Source organism: Pristiophorus japonicus, chromosome X (genome assembly GCF_044704955.1).
Source record: "Pristiophorus japonicus isolate sPriJap1 chromosome X, sPriJap1.hap1, whole genome shotgun sequence".
Classification (NCBI taxonomy): Eukaryota; Metazoa; Chordata; class Chondrichthyes; family Pristiophoridae; genus Pristiophorus; species Pristiophorus japonicus.
This window is the reverse complement of record NC_092010.1, coordinates 19,474,120-19,491,170: the sequence shown is the minus strand read 5'-3', so window position 1 is coordinate 19,491,170 and position 17,051 is coordinate 19,474,120. Positions and strand designations below refer to the sequence as shown.

The window sequence follows — 17,051 nt, the reverse complement described above, 5'->3', positions numbered from 1 at the left end:
TTACTTCCCCTCAGAGACACACAATATTTTCCAAATCAAGTTGTTCTGTTGGTTGCTATGGGGTGGTGTGGGAATTTAAAGGAGCTGTTCTGTGTCATTGACACAGGAACACAGCCTATATGTGTCTAATAATTATTTTCTAATAAAATGAACTCATCTAACCCAAGATTTCAAATATTCGGATGGTTACATAATGAGGTCTGGATGATGGTTGCCTTGGCTATGTAGTTATTCAGTGAACAGTTGAAGAGTGAGGGCCGGAGTGGACAATGTTGGAACACTGAATTTTTTTCGTGCAGTTTTAAAATTATATTTGTACTTAGTTGAATATGATTTGCATGCACGTCGGTTATGTTAAACACCATTGAATGCTCGTTCATGACATTCATACAAGTTTTGTCACTTTGTATTTGTTGCGTACTGTTTGCCTGCAGAAAGAACTAACCAGTTGTGTATAACCTACCTGATATTTCCACACATAGATGGTCGGATGGTATAGTACAGAGTGCCACCTGCTGACAGGAACTGCGTGTTACAAAGTTGGCCACAGAAAAATATGTTTAAACAAAATCTACTAATTCATCAACTTATTGGTCAGTTTGGCAGTCGGGTTGGATAACAGGCTTCAATGGCAGTTTTCTTTCACTCTCGCCCTTATGCAGCATAGTATAGGCATGGAAACCACATGCTTCAAAGATCTCCGCAAAGTTTAATGTACGTCAGCTCATGTTGAAAGCTAAAATGTTCCTGGCTGTGGTTGAAAAGACCTGGGAGTGGAAATTCGGTTGTCTAGCGTCTCAGCAGCCAGGAGGGGCGTTAATGCGAGCATAACAGCTTACCGACCAGGCGCACAGCTTACAGCGCCCCACCGGTAAACTTAGTTGAGGTTTACCAGCGGCGCCAGACGCTAGCGTCTGGCTGACTATCAGTCCGATCATGACGCCAGTCCGGGTGCAATAGCCACGCTTGCGCCCTGCTCGCTAAATTAGATGCGACCGTCTCATTTAGCGACCGCCAAATATCACGTCTGAAAAAACAGTCGGTACAACCTTCCATAGTCATTAACTGGAGGTTAGTTGAAGGGACGAGGAGGTGCTTCCCTCGGAGGTCACAGTCAGTGCAACGTTCACACACAGCACGGTGGTGAGCCTCCCAGTTTGCAGCGGCAGACAGGCATAACAGTACAGCTTGATAACAAGTGAAGTTGAAAACTTTAATGGGTGCATTACTCTGCCGCCAGCGTCGCATTCTACATGCTCTGGTAAGGCAACGTCTAGACAGAAGGCCATGTCGGCATCCGGAGGAGGAGAGCCCCTAGATGTCGAGGCAGGAGACCTTACTCCTACGGCTTTACCAGCGGCAGTGCTCATACCTGGACCTGTCCGAGGAGCAGTGTGTCAGAAGGCTGTGCTTCCGAAAGGAGATAGAAGCGGCGAGCTGCGTCCTGGGAGCAGCGTGGAGGCCCCGACCTACACCTACGTGAGAACACCAGCGGCAGGTCGGGGCCATAAAAGGAGCGGCGAGCAGCGGCCTGGGAGCAGCGTGGAGGCATACCACTTCAGGGAGCAGCATGAGCTGCGATGGCAGCGAAGAGTGACGTCATCAAGGTCCAGCTCGGTGATTGGAGCGTGGGCAGGTACAGTAGGAGCGGCGAGGTCGGGGCGAAGGAGCGGTGAGAGACTGTGGAGGGACGTGATCGGAGCCCAGGAGAGGCGTGATTTTGGGGCCAGGGGCCCAGGGGCAGCAAGGGCCAGCCCACACTGCAATATGTGTCTGCATTAGGTCCGTGCAGCAGAGCAGGTCTCCAGTTGTCTTGGGTAATCCTTGCCACTGGACCAAGACCTAGCTCTGTCAAGCCCATGTGGTGGCTGGTGTGCAACGGTCACCACACGTTAAAAAAAATCCACGCACAGGCATCTTCCACCCTTTAGGATGTAGTTCAGGACCTGGAATTTTAGGTCCTTCATTGGAACACCTGTGAACTTATCCTTTTTTAGCATGGAAGCAAGTCATCCTCGTTTCGAAGGACTGTCTATGATGATGAGTTACAGAGATATGCCATGTCCTGCAGGAAGACCTGCAGCCTCACATCGACACCAGGACTGCGCTGCCCGTCACAGTGAAGCTCACGGTGGCACTCTCCTTCTATGCATCAGGGGACATGTGCAGTGTCTCATAATACGCAGCACCATCATTGTCATAGGCAGTCCCTCGCAATCGAGGAAGACTTGCTTCCACTCTAAAAGTGAGTTCTCAGGTGACTGAACAGTCCAATATGAGAATTACAGTCTCTGTCACAGGTGGGACAGATAGTCGTTGAAGGAAAGGGTGGATGGGGAGTCTGGTTTGCCGCAAGCTCCTTCTGCTGCCTGCGCTTGTTTTCTGCATGCTCTCGGCGACGAGACTCGAGGTGCTCAGTGCCCTCCCGGATGCTCTTCCTCCACTTAGGACGGTCTTTGGCCAGAGATTCCCAGATGTTGGTGGGGATGTTGCACTTTATCAAGGAGGCTTTGAGGGTGTCCTTGAAATGTTTCCTCTGCCCACCTGGGGATCATTTCCCGTGTAGGAGCTCCGAGTCGAGCGCTTGCTTTGGGAATCTTGTGTGGGGCATGCGGACAATGTGGCCCGCCCAATGGAGCTGGTCGAGTGTGGTCAGTGCTTCGATGCTGGCGTTGTTGGCCTGATCGAGAACACTGACGTTGGTGCGTCTGATCTCCCAGGGGATTTGCAGGATCTTGCGGAGACACCGTTGGTGGTATTTCTCCAGCGATTTGAGGTATCTACTGTATATGGTCCACGTCTCTAACCCATACAGGAGAGCGGATATCACTACAGCCCTGTAGACCATAAGCTTGGTGCCAGATTTGAGGGCATGATCTTAGAAACATAGAAACATAGAAAATAGGTGCAGGAGTAGGCCATTCGGCCCTTCTAGCCTGCACCGCCATTCAATGAGTTCATGGCTGAACATTCAACTTCAGTACCCCATTCCTGCTTTCTCGCCATACCCCTTGATCCCCCTAGTAGTAAGGACCTCATCTAACTCCTTTTTGAATATATTTAGTGAATTGGCCTCAACAACTTTCTGTGGTAGAGAATTCCACAGGTTCACCACTCTCTGGGTGAAGAAGTTCCTCCGCATCTCGGTCCTAAATGGCTTACCCCTTATCCTTAGACTGTGACCTCTGGTTCTGGACTTCCCCAACATTGGGAACATTCTTCCTGCATCTAACCTGTCTAACCCCGTCAGAATTTTAAATGTTTCTATGAGGTCCCCTCTCATTCTTCTGAACTCCAGTGAATACAAGCCCAGTTGATCCAGTCTTTCTTGATAGGTCAGTCCCGCCATCCCGGGAATCAGTCTGGTGAACCTTCGCTGCACTCCCTCAATAGCAAGAATGTCCTTCCTCAGGTTAGGAGACCAAAACTGTACACAATACTCCAGGTGTGGCCTCACCAATGCCCTGTACAACTGTAGCAACACCTCCCTGCCCCTGTACTCAAATCCCCTTGCTATGAAGGCCAACATGCCATTTGCTTTCTTAACCGCCTGCTGCACCTGCATGCCAACCTTCAATGACTGATGTACCATGACACCCAGGTCTCTTTGCACCTCCCCTTTTCCTAATCTGTCACCATTCAGATAATAGTCTGTCTCTCTGTTTTTACCACCAAAGTGGATAACCTCACATTTATCCACATTATACTTCATCTGCCATGCATTTGCCCACTCACCTAACCTATCCAAGTCGCTCTGCAGCCTCACAGCATCCTCCTCGCAGCTCACACTGCCACCCAACTTAGTGTCATCCGCAAATTTGGAGATACTACATTTAATCCCCTCATCTAAATCGAACACTCTTTTCCTCAGGCGACCGAAGGCTGCGCTGGCACATTGGAGGCGGTGTTGGACCTCGTTGTCGATGTCTGTCCTTGCTGATAGTAGGCTCCCGAGGTATGGAAAGCGGTCCACGTTGTCCAAGGCCGCGCCGTGGATTTTGATGACCAGGGTGCAGTGCTGTGTGGTGGGGTCAGGTTGGTGGAGGACCTTTGTCTTATGGATGTTTAGTGTAAGACCCATGGTATCAGACGCCTCGGTGAAGATGTTGATGATGGCTTGGAGTTCAGCTTCTGAATGTGCGCAGACGCAAGCGTCGTCCGTGTACTGTAGTTCGACGACAGAGGATGGGACGGTCTTGGATCGGGCCTGGAGGTGACGAAGGTTGAACAGGTTCCCACTGATTCTATAGTTTCGTTTCACTCCAGCGGGAAGCTTGTTGAGCGTGAGATGGAATATTGCAGCAAGGAAGATTGAGAAGAGGGTTGGGGCGATGACGCAGCCCTGCTTGACCCCGGTCCGGACGCGGATTGGGTCTGTGGTGGATCCGTTGGTCAGGATCACGGCTTGCATGTCGTCGTGGAGCAGGTGGAGGGTGGCGTCAAACTTTTGGGGGCAGCCGAAATGGAGGAGGACGCTCAATAGTCCCTCACGGTTAATAGTGTCAAAGGCCTTTGTGAGGTCAAAGGCCATGTACAAGGGTTGGTGCTGTTCCCTGCATTTCTCTTGCAGTTATCGCGCAGTGAAGATCATGTCCGTTGTACCCCGAAGCAGATGAAATCCGCACTGTGACTCCAGGAGGAGCTCCTCAGCCACAGGGAGAAGACGGTTGAGAAGAATTCTAGCGATGACTTTCCCAGTGGCCGACAACAGGGAGATTCCTCTGTAGTTGCCGCCGCCGGACTTGTCCCCTTTTTTAAAGATGGTGATGACTATGGTATCTCTGAGATCTCCGGGCATGCACTCCTCCTTCCAAGTAAGAGAGATGAGGTCATGCATTCAAGCCAATAGTGCCTCTCCGCCATACTTTAGTGCCTCAGCGGGGATTCCATCTGCTCCCGATGCCTTGTTGTTCTTATCCTGTCAGAAGAGCAGTGTGTCAGAAGGCTGAGCTTCCGAAAGGAGGTAGTTACAGAGATATGCTATTTCCTGTAGGCAGACATGCAGCTTCACATCGGCACCAGGACTGCGCTGCCCATCGCAGTGAAGGTCACGGTGGCACTCACCTTCTATGCCTCCGGCTCCTTCCAGGCTGTATCAGGGGACATATACAGTGTCTCACAATTCGCAGCACATCGCTGCATCCGCGACGTCACAGGCTCTCGACACACGCAGAATGGACTTCATTAACTTCCAATGACCATGGAGAAACAGAATTAGCACGCATGTCGTTTTGCCAGGATAGCGGGCTTCCCGAGGGTTCAAGGAGCAATTGACTGCACGCATGTGGCTTTGCGAGCACCTTTCCAGAATACAGAGGTATTCAGAAACAGAAAGGGATACCACTCCCTAAATGTGCAGCTGGTGTGCGACCACACACAGCGCATCCTCGCAGTAAATGATAACTATCGTGGAAGCGGACATAATGCGGGAGAGCACTGTGCCAAGACTGTTTCAGCTACCACGAGAAGGCCGAGGCTGGCTGCTCGGGGACAAGGGATACGGCCTGGCCACCTGGCTAATGACCCCCCTCTGCATCCCCACCACAGAACCGGAGGAACACTACAATGAGAGCCATACCACCACCCACATCATCGGGCTGCTGAAGCAGTGATTCCGATGCCTGGACCTCTCTGGAGGCAGCCTTCAATACTTCCCTCAACAGGTCTCACTATTCATTGTGGTGTGCTGCATGCTGCACAACTTGGCCATCATGGGGGCCCAGGTCTTGCCAGTGGGGATCACAGGCCCACCTCAGGAGGAGGAAGAGGATCAGGAACCTGGCAGGGCCCGAATGTCCAGCAAGATGACGAGGACCAGCAGCAGCCACAGAGGCACCAGGGCTATTCAGCAGTGGCTCATAAGGCATCGTTTTGCTTAAATGGAGGAAGCTGAGGGATGCAGCTAATAATGAGCGCGTATTGTGCCACGATAATGCCACATCTCCGTCACGTGTCTACAATCATACACCAGAGGCTGAAGGAGACGGTCAAAATAACATTTTATTTATTAACATCCCTCAAACAACCCCAAAAACCCCACACCCGCAAATAATAAACACTGGAGCTACTGCCCCTTCAAACGCCAGAAAACCTAATGATCATCAGCAACATATGTACAAATGCCCCCACCAGGTCTCATTCTGCAGGCATGAGTCCATGAGGGCAGACACTCGTTCCTCCACCTCGGTGAGGTCCTGGAGATATGGCTCCCGGCTTCCTGCCCGCCGCTGCTCTTGTCTATTGTGGGAGAGCTTGGCCTGCAATGACCAAAACAAGATGTTGTCAATGGGTCTGTAGCTACTGGTGTGCCACATGCGACTGCAGTAAATGACTCGCTACTAATGTCCCGAGGTGTGAATCTCTACATCTCAGCCTGCGTGGCAGCGCACAGTGGATGTGTCAACGGTGGGGTTTGGGGACAAAGAGCTACGAGTAAGTATGAGGCTGAAGGCCTGTGACAGCATATGGAGAGTTAAAAGGTGTTGTAGGTATCAGGAGCTAGAAGGTGACAGACACTTGGATGGGCGGGGCATGTCTGGTGAGCTTTTAGTGTGTCTCCAGCAACGAGGAGCAAGGCCTGGTATACATGGAGAAGGGGTGGGCAGTGTAAAGCCTTTACATTGTGTAAGACTGTGAGGCTCACATGAACGCATTGCAAGGTTAATGGAAAGGGTACTCACCCTGACGACCCTAGTGAGGTCGTTGAATTTTTGGGACATTGTGTCGCTGTCCTGGCCACTGTGCCGTGGGCAGAGACGTGCTGGGCCATCTCCCTCCACAGCCTCCTGAAGACCCTTGGCGGTGGCCTTCGTTCCCCTCCAGGATGTAATGCATTGTTGGGCCTCACAACAGTCTCAGGCAAGGCCTCAAGGACCGTGGCCGAGAAACGGTGTGCTCTCTGCCTTCCTCCCTGCTTCTCCATTTTCCCGCTCTCAGGTCAGTGAGGAGGTGGAGCTGTGCATGCGCATACTTACCTTGCCGTGCCTTTAAGACTCGGCTTTTCCCGGGATGTGAATCAGACTTCGGAACATGTGCAATGGTTTTCAAAAATTAGCGCGAAGATTTTCGGTAGCATTCCCACCCACCCACGCCCCCAGGTCAGGTGTGTAACGGCTGATTTAGTACCCCCTTCAGCTTTTGGTCCGATTGAAGCAAATTTCTTGGCGGGTGGCACAAACTTTTTAAAGGCATTTTACTTACCGCTCCACCTGGATTAACGCCTCAAAATGGGCGGTGCCGAATTTCCACCCCCTGGTGTCAAATCCAATTTTCTTCGGGACAACCCATGGGTATTTCAGCAAAGCATCACTGGTGCTGGGCCAATATCTTCTAAATGGAAATCACAGTAAGCATTCCTGAACTTTATTTCCGCTCCTTTTCTTTAAGGTGCAAACGTTCCAGACAATGGCTGCTGTTACGCAACCCAGTGTGACACCAACCACAACCACTGCACCGACTGAACCCACTACACCATCCAGCGCTCCTTCCACTGCCAGTGTTGGACAACTGGTCAGCAGTACGTATTGGACAAAAACAGTCAAAAATATTATCTGGTACTAAATGTGCACAGTTGCTTAATTGATGAATTACTGTGTTTCACTAGTTATTATTCACTAGGACAGAGTATAAATCAAGAAATAATGGAAGCTGATAAGAAAGGTACGCCAATAATCATGGGTGATTTTAATCTTCATATTGATTGGACAAATCAAATTGGCAAAGGTAACCTTGAGGAAGAGTTCATCGAGTGTATGCGGGATGGTTTCTTAAAACAATACGTTGTGGAACCAACCAGGGAGCAGGCTATTTTAAGTCTGGTAATATGGAATGAGACGGGATTAATTAATGATTTCATAGTAAAGGATCCGCTTGGGAAGAGTGATCACAGCATGGTAGAATTTCAAATTCAGTTTGAGGGTGAGAAAGCTAGGTCTCAAACTAGTGTCCTGAACTTAAGTAAAGGAGACTACAAAGGTATGAAGGCAGAGTTGGCTAAAGTGGACTGGGAAAATAAATTAAAGGGTAAGATGTTAGATGAGCAGTGGCAACATTTAAGGAGATATTTCATAACTCTCAGCAAAGATATATTCCAGTGAGAAAGAAAGACTAAGAGAAGGATGAACCATTTGTTGATAACTAAGGAAGTAAAGGATGGTATAAAATTGAAAACAAAGGCATACAATGTTACGAAGAATAGTGGAAGGCCAGAGGATTGGGACATTTTTAGAAACCAGCAAAGGATGACTAAAAAAAATGATAGAGAGAGAGAAAATACTCTGAGAGTAAATGAGCAAGAAATATAAAAACAGACAGTAAGAGTTTCTATAGGTATATAAAAAAGGAGAGTAGCTGAAGTAAATGTTGGTCCCTTAGAGGATGCGACTGGGGAATTAATAATGGGGAACAGGGAAATGGCAGAGATTTTGAACAAATATTTTGTATTGGTCTTCACGGTAGAAGACATTAAAAGCATCCCAATAATTGATAATCAAGGGGCTATTGTGGGGTTGGGGGGGGGGAGGAGGAGTAAACTTAAAGCAATCACTATCACTAGAAAAAAAGTACGAGGCAAACTAATGGGACTAAAGGTGGACAAGTCCCCTGGACCTGATGGCCTGCATCCTAGGGTCTTAAGGGAAGTGGCTGCAGAGATGGTGAATGCATTGGTTGTAATCTACCAAAATTCCCTGGATTCTGGAGAGGTCCCAGCGCATTGGAAAACCGCAAATGTAACGCCCCTATTTAAGAAAGGAGGGAGACAGAAAGCAGGAAACCAGTTAGCCTAACATCTGTCTTTGGGAAAATGCTGGAATCCATTATTAAGGAAGTAGTAGCAGGACATTTAGAACATCATAATGCAGTCAAGAAGCGTCAGCATATTTTTATGAAAGGAAAATCATGTTTGACAAATTTGCTGGAGTTCTTTGAGTATGTAACGAGCAGGGTGGATAAAGGGGAACCAGTAGATGTCATATATTTGGATTTCCAGAAGGCATTTGATAAGGTGTACAGAAAAGGTTACTGCTCAAGATAAGAGCTCACGGGATTGAGGGTAATATTTTAGCATGGATAGAGGATTGGCTAACTAACAGAAAACAGAGTCAGGATAAATGGGTCATTTTCAGGTTGGCACAGTGGGGTGCCACAGGGATCAGTGATGGGGCCTCAAGTATTTACAATCTATATTAATGACTTGGATGAAGGGACTGAGTGTAATGTAGCCAAATTTGCTGATGATAGAAAGATAGTTGGGAAAGGAAGATGCAAAGAATCTGCAAAGGGTTACAGATAGGCTAAGTGAGTGGGCAAAAATGTGGCAGGTGGAGTATAATGTGGGAAAATGTGAGGTTATCCACTTTGGTAGGAAAAATAAAAAAGCAAATTATTATGTAAATGGAGAGAGATTACAAAATGCTGCGGTACAGAGGCATCTGGGGGTTCTTGTGCATGAAACTCAAAAAGTTAGCATGTAAGTACAGCAAGTAATTAGGAAAGCAAATGGAATGTTGGCCTTTATTGCAAAGGGGATGGAGTATAAAAGCAGAGAAGTCCTGCTACAACTGTACAGGGCGTTCGAGAGACCACACCTGGAGTAAACATAGAACCATAGAAAATAGGTGCAGGAGTAGGCCATTCGGCCCTTCGAGTCTGCACCGCCATTCAATAAGATCATGGCTGATCACTCCCTCAGTACCTCTTTCCTGCTTTCTCTCCATACCCCTTGATCCCCTTAGCCATAAGGGCCATATCTAACTCACTCTTGAATATATCCAATGAACTGGCATCAACAACTCTCAGCGGCAGAGAATTCCACAGGTTAACAACTCTGAGTGAAGAAGTTTCTCCTCATCTTAGTCCTAAATGGCCTGCCCCTTATCCTAAGACTATGTCCCCTGCTTCTGGACTTCCCGAACATCGGGAACATTCTTCCCGCATCAAACCTGTCCAGTCCCGTCAGAATCTTATATGTTTCTATGAGATCCCCTCTCATCCTTCTAAACTCCAGTGAATAAAGGCCCAGTTGATCCAGTCTCTCCTCATATGACAGTCCAGCCATCCCTGGAATCAGTCTGGTGAACCTTCGCTGCACTCCCTCAATAGCAAGAACGTCCTTCCTCAGATTAGGAGACCAAAACTGAACACAATATTGCAGGTGAGGCCTCACTCAGGCCCTGTACAACTGCAGTAAGACTTCCCTGCTTCTCTACTCAAATCCCCTGGCTATGAAGGCCAACATACCATTTGCCTTCTTCACCGCCTGCTGTACCTGTATGCCAACTTTCAATCACTGATGACCCATGACAGCCAGGTCTCGTTGCACCTCCCCTTTTCCTAATCTGCCGCCATTCAGATAATATTCTGCCTTCGTGTTTTTGCCCCCAAAATGGACAACCTCACTTTTATCCACATTATACTGCATCTGCCATGCATTTGCCCACTCACCTAACCTGTCCAAGTCACCCTGCAGCCTCTTAGCGTCCCCCTCACAGCACACACCGCCACCCAGCTTAGTGTCATCTTCAAACTTGGAGATATTACACTTAATTCCTTCATCTAAATCGTTAATGTGTATTGTAAAGAGCTGGGGTCCCAGCACTGAGCCCTGCGGCACTCCACTAGTTACTGCCTGCCATTCTGAAAAGGACTCGTTTGTCTGCCAACCAGTTCTCTATCCACGTCAGTACATTACCCCCAATACCATGCGCTTTGATTTTGCACACCAATCTCTTGTGCGGGACCTTGTCAAAAGCCTTTTGAAAGTCCAAATACACCACATCCACTGGTTCTCCCTTGTCCACTCTACTAGTTACATCCTCAAAAAATTCCAGAAGATTCGTCACACATGATTTCCCCTTCATAAATCCATGCTGACTTGGACCGATCCTGTCACTGCTTTCCAAATGCGCTGTCATTTCATCCTTAATGATTGATTCCAACATTTTCCCAACTACTGACGTCAGGCAAACCGGTCTATAATTACCCGTTTTCTCTCCCTCCTTTTTTAAAAAGTGTTACATTAGCTATCCTCCAGTCCATAGGAACTGATCGAGAGTCGATAGACTGTTGGAAAATGATCACCAATGCATTCACTATTTCTAGGGCCACTTCCTTAAGTACTCTGGGATGCAGACTATCGGGCCCCGGGGATTTATTGGCCTTCAATCCCCTCAATTTCCCGAACACAATTTCCCGCCTAATAAGGATATCCTTCAGTTCCTCCTTGTCACGAGACCCACTGCCCCCGAGTACATTCGGAAGGTTATTTGTGTCTTCCCTCGTGAAGACAGAACCGAAGTATTTGTTCAATTGGTCTGCCATTTCTTTGTTCCCATTATAAATTCACCTGAATCCGACTGCAAGGGATCTACGTTTGTCTTCACTAATCTTTTTCACTTCACATATTTATAGAAGCTTTTGCAGTCAGTTTTTATGTTCCCTGCAAGCTTCCTCTCGTACTCTATTTTCCCCCTCTTAATTAAACCCTTAGTCCTCCTCTGTTGAATTCTAAATTTCTCCCAGTCTTCATCAATTTGTTGCTTTTTCTAGCCAATTTATATGCCTCTTCCTTTGTTTTAACACTATCCTTAATTTCCCTTGTTAGCCACGGTTGAGCCACCTTCTCCGTTTTATTTTTACTCCAGACAGGGATGTCCAATTGCTGAAGTTCATCCATGTGATCTTTAAATGTTTGCCATTGTTTATCCACCGTCAGTATCCTTTGCCAGTCTATTCTAGCCAATTCACACCTCATACCATCGAAGTTACCTTTCCTTAAGTTCAGGACCCTAGTTTCCGAATTAAGTGTGTCACTCTCCATCTTAATGAAGAATTCTACCATATTATGGTCACTCTTCCCCAAGGGGCCTCGCACAACAAGATTGCTAATGTAAGGGGTTTTCACAGGGTTGTTGTGCCTTGGGTGTCTCTCTCTGGGCTTCTGCCCTCACAGCTTATGCCTGGCCTGTGAGGTACCCTGAGTGCTGCAAGAGCACCCCTGGAGAGACTGTGTCCACAGCTTATGAAGGGGGTTTTGAGACTCGTGCGTCCCCACAGCTTATGCCTCGCCTGTGAGGCACCTGTGAGTGTCAAACACTCCTAACCCCTTCTTCCCTAGCCTGTGACACACAGTTGAGCGTTTTCGAGGCGCTCCTAGCTTCCCTTACACTGTTCTGACATAAGACTCACGATCAGGAGATGTAATACAATAGAACTGAGACAAGGTGATTCCAAGAGGAACTTTAAGCTTCCAATTTATTTGACAAGGCATATCTCAACAAACAGCAATACACCAACAAAACAATCCCCCTAAATCCCACTAAACGGACACAACGAAAATCTTTACACCAGTTTAGCAGTACAATGCCCAACCTCCCACCTTTCCTGGCCTAACTGAGTTGGGAGTTCTGGGGACCAGAGGTTATACTCACTACTGTGCCTTCCGCAGTCTGGTGGTTTGTTTCTTCTATCTTCGGTGTCTTCGGACACTGGTTTTCCTTCAGTGTCGAGAGGCTTGCTGGTTGTGGTTGTTGAATCACGAGGGCAGGGAAAATCATCACTTCTTTCTTCACTACGTCAGAAACCCTTTTTTTATAGCCAGATTATCCAGTCCGCCTCTCCTGCTGAAGTCGATTCTTCTCATTGGTGGACTTTTGATTTTGAAAAATGCAGCAGTTTTAGATTGAGGGTTTTTTTTCTCCCACTGATCTTAACCTACTCAAGGTTTGAGTGGGTGTTGATTGCATTGGCCTCCTGTAGCCATTATGCTAGTCTGGCCTGAGCCAGATATTTCTATGCCTGATGAAAAAGGTGTTGGAATATGTATTATTGTTTAAATGCTAATGTTTTCAAGGGGCAAGTTTCGAGGGTATACAGTTCCCAGACAATTTGATTAGTTCCAATGTCCAAACTGGCCCTTTTGATATTGACTCCACCCCTTTTCTTGCAGACCCAACATACACCTTTTAAAAAATCCCAAATTCGATTAAAGTTCGTAGTTTCTTCCATGTGCACTTTAGGATTTCAAACTTTCTGGTAGATAGTTCCAAATTAAATTCCCTTTCCTATGAGTCCAAACACTGGGTGGGGGGGGGGTGGTCTCCATGAATGCACCCCCTTTTATCCCCTGCAGGCCTTGTCTGCTCTTTTAAAATTCATTTGTGTCCCAAAGTTTTCCTTCCATCGGTTTCAATTCACAGCACAGACTGATCCCACAGCCCTTTTCCTTCTGGGTAAAATGAGGGGGTTTTCGTCCTCCCCTACATAATGCCCCATCTGACACAGTCAGACACCACTCGAGTGTGTCAAAGTTCAGGGTGGTGAGAAAACCCTAGGTCTCCCAAATTGCCCAACTTTCCCCAGTTTAACTCTAAACTGATCCCGTCGATATATATCGTAATTCCTTTTAACGCGGTACTAAACACAAAAATCCAACAGGTTACAATAAACGACAGCAACATACATATATGTACTTAAGGTTACAGTAATAATTGTACATTGAGTCTCATTTCAGTCTCAAACGTAAAACAAAGAAACCTGCCCTGCAAACTCCCCAGGAGCCATGTATGAAAAACGCAGTCATCCCTGGAAATAACAAAACCGCCTAAGTGTCGCGGTCAAGCTTTGTTTCCACACCTTGAGTGTGTAGCAACGGCTCTCCTGTCTGTGTAGCAGCCTGAGGAACTGCGTTCTTTTTCTTTTTCTCCTGAGCTTACAGCTTGAAACTAGCAGATAAGCTACAAACAGGAGTTGGCCGATTACTAAGGCATGCGATCCCACCCGTATCCATGCAGGTATGTCTGCCCGTATTCCCAAATCCCACCATGCTGGGGGTTTAATCTGGGCAATCTCCCCTGCTAGAATTTCAGTTTTCTGCTCCATGGTGTAAAAATGTTTTTGAGACAAATCCACTGCCTGGAGGAGGGCTGTAAGTTTCTCAGGTAGTGGGGCAATGGGATAGCCAAAATGGGCGACATATTGTTGTAGATGGCTGAGGTTGTTTTGTACCGTGAGGTGAATCGTGGAAGGTTCAGGGATGGGTGTGATTCTGGCGTGTGCCACTTGAACCTCTGCCCTGGGTTTAAAGCAAAAGCTGCTGTACGGTATTGGACACCACCTTCCCGGTCCGTGTTCATACCGTTGGGCACTTGTGGTGACACAATATGTCCCACCGCCTACATATGTTACCTGTGGAGGCATGTGGTTAGGGGCCATTACCTCCATTGTGCAATTGATAGGCTCTGCCCCAGCAGTGCTGAACCCGCATTGTGGCCTTGCAAAAGCGTTCAAGTGCTGGGGGCACAGGATTACCTGTGCTCCCCTGCTCCGACAACCCGAGAGGTCTGTACCTGTCACAGTGTGCTCCCACATTGTGACATAAGGTGGGACCTCTTGGAATCGAACATGCACCCCTCCACGAATGACTCCCACATTCTCCACTCGGTACAGGGGTGCTGGTCGTGAGGACGCCCTCATCACGGGCATCCTGACCACCACACCCATGATGGTATGATGGTACCGGGTAGGCTTCCGACGCTACACGAAGTTGGCAAGGGCTCAAAACATTATCGTAAGGGTGCAGTGCTGCTAAGTGCTGGTTGCTGATCCAGGAGGGGACCTGTCCCTGTCTCAGATCCTCGAGGTTACTCCGTCCCTCTCCCAGCAACCAGGCCCCATAGAGCACGCACACCTCATTTTGGGCGGCTTGATCGGAGGCGTTTCTATCCTCCCGAATCAAGGCGTTTACAGCCCTAGCCTGCGCCTCCAATTGAGAGATAATCTCCTTTAAGTGAACTGTCATTGCCACCTCTTCGTGGAGCGCGGATCCCACTACGGTAATCTCTTCCCCCAGGACTTTGCGCAGCTGATTCTTTAACCCATTTATCTGGAGGGCCAGCTGCATGTTATCCAAACTGTTTATGGCGGACGCCCCGGTGTTAAACCTGTAAGAATGTCATTTAAAGTGCCACGCCTCTGCCTGCCCGGTTCAGCCCGATCCCACTGTTTATACAAGTCTGTCACTTTGACATCCCCGAAGTCCAGTTCATAGAACTTCCGGAACATCTCCCGCAGCAGAGCCTGGTATAACAGCTCGGTTTCCCGGGGACACCACGTAGGTAGGCGGACTTCTGTCAGATTTAGCACCACTGATGCCACTGCGTAGTGTACCCCCTGATAAAATAGTTTCTCGGTAGGGATCAACACTAAACCATTCCCCGGCCCCCTGGTTGTTGTTGGGCACTCGTGTGGGACGGTGGGCTTGGCCGTGGGTGGGGGCTTCCTTTCCCGAACTACAAGTTCGGTGGCATTTACTGGTACCCGGGGATTGGGGGTCACACACGCCTCCCCGCTGCGATCCCATACCACCCCATCCCCGACATCCTGCCACCACCTATAGAAAGAAATGGAGACCCCCTCTGAACACACGCGAGTGGATCCCCACATACACAAATAAATTCCTTGGTCGTACGCCCACCATTTCTCCCAGCACACCGTGACCCCGCCAGATGACCCCATGATGGTTCGGTAGGTATCATTATCCAGATGTTCCCAGTCCGAGTGTCGGTCTCCCATGTCCCTCTTGAGCTTTCTGAGCCACCATCACCGTCCCAGAGGTATGTCCCCTTGGCAAGTTAGGCATACCTTCCTGCCTTCTGTCACTCTCACTCTGGAAGTGGCCACAGTGGTCTCCGGGCAGGGGATGGAGGCCTCTCCGTAGGTAAAGTCCTTATGGTTGGAGTACTTGGTGGGAGTTCGATCCCAACCACCCAGGCCATTTCCCCTCGTGGGAGTAGGTGACCCGGCCATCCGCCGCCGGAGTCCCTTCTCCTGTGGTCACTGTCGGCGCTCTGCCCCCGGAGCATCCGAAAACTAGGGAGTCCTCGGTGTCCCCTCGGTGCCCGGTGCAGATCCTTAGCGATACCAGCATCACTAACGTCCAGTAGGGAGGTGTTGACATCTGAAAGGCAAGAAGAACATGGCCTTGCCTTGAGAGACCTCTCCAAGCTCGGCCCACTTAACATGTTCCAAACACAAAAATGCTGTACCCAACCGTCACTGCCTTACCTAAACACATATACTCACAACACAAAGTAACAAAACAGGAAGGGAAAATATACACACCGCCACCCGTCCCTGGGTGGCCAGGCTATATATCCTGTCACTGTACAGGCGTCGTCGACCACTCGGCTGACCGTACCCTGGGGACCAGGATGCCCTCCGCTGAGGGGCTCGTATGGTCCCCCTTAATGAGTCTTGTGCTGCCCTCCAAGGCCCTCCCGAGCCCCGGATAATCGGTGGGAGACCCTTGCTAGCGCAACAGAGCACCCTCCCTATTGTCTTTTGCCTTATCGGTCTGGGGCGGGAAGCTAAGTAAACAGGGGACCACGGCGCCCTGGGCTGTGGCACTCTGTTACTCCTCCTTACTGTCGGTGCAGAGTCCCACGTTATGGGCTGCAATGCTATCTCCTCCACCTCTTGGGCTAGCCCCAGCTGATCCACCATGGGAGGTTCAGCTTCCCCTTGAACCTTGCTAATGGTAGAGCCTTTCTCCCTACTTCTGTTAGTTGGCTGGGAACCTCTACCCAGTGGTGGGATAGCCTTGCAGGAGCAGTGAACCAGCCCTGGCTGTCGAGCTTCGGAGCCCGCTGCCTCCTCCAGAGCCTCCAAATCCACTGGGGCCTGTTCTTCCCCCAGTGCCTGATTCCCTTCCCTTGCTCGTCCCCTCTGTTTTTTACCTCTTTTGGGGTCAAACAATTTACACTGATTAATGTGATACCACTTCACCCGGCGAGGCAGTCGAACCGCATAGACCATAGGGCTAGCCTTGTCGACTATGCTGTATGGTCCCATATATAATGCTTCAAAAACCCCGACCCGAGCATAGTTCCTCACCATGACCTGGTCCCCTATCTCCCATTCGTGGTGTTTGCTGGGTTCTAGCAGCAATCGGTTACTCTGATGCTGTCTGCCCATGTTGCTAGCAGCCTGCCAGTGAATCTGTTTCAGGTGTTCAAACAGGTTCCTGACAAACCGGTCCCGGTTCACCTCTCGGA

The 17,051-nt window shown here is 49.0% G+C and overlaps 1 protein-coding gene across 1 annotated transcript in view; it reads left to right on the top strand.

The window, feature by feature from the left end:
• pou6f1 (POU class 6 homeobox 1) overlaps window positions 1-17,051 on the top strand; it is a 177,542-nt gene that overhangs the window by 114,309 nt on the left and 46,182 nt on the right. The window contains exon 9 of the mRNA XM_070869435.1: window positions 7,387-7,516. Coding sequence (XP_070725536.1) covers window positions 7,387-7,516 — 130 coding nt within the window. The remainder of the gene's footprint in view (window positions 1-7,386; window positions 7,517-17,051) is intronic.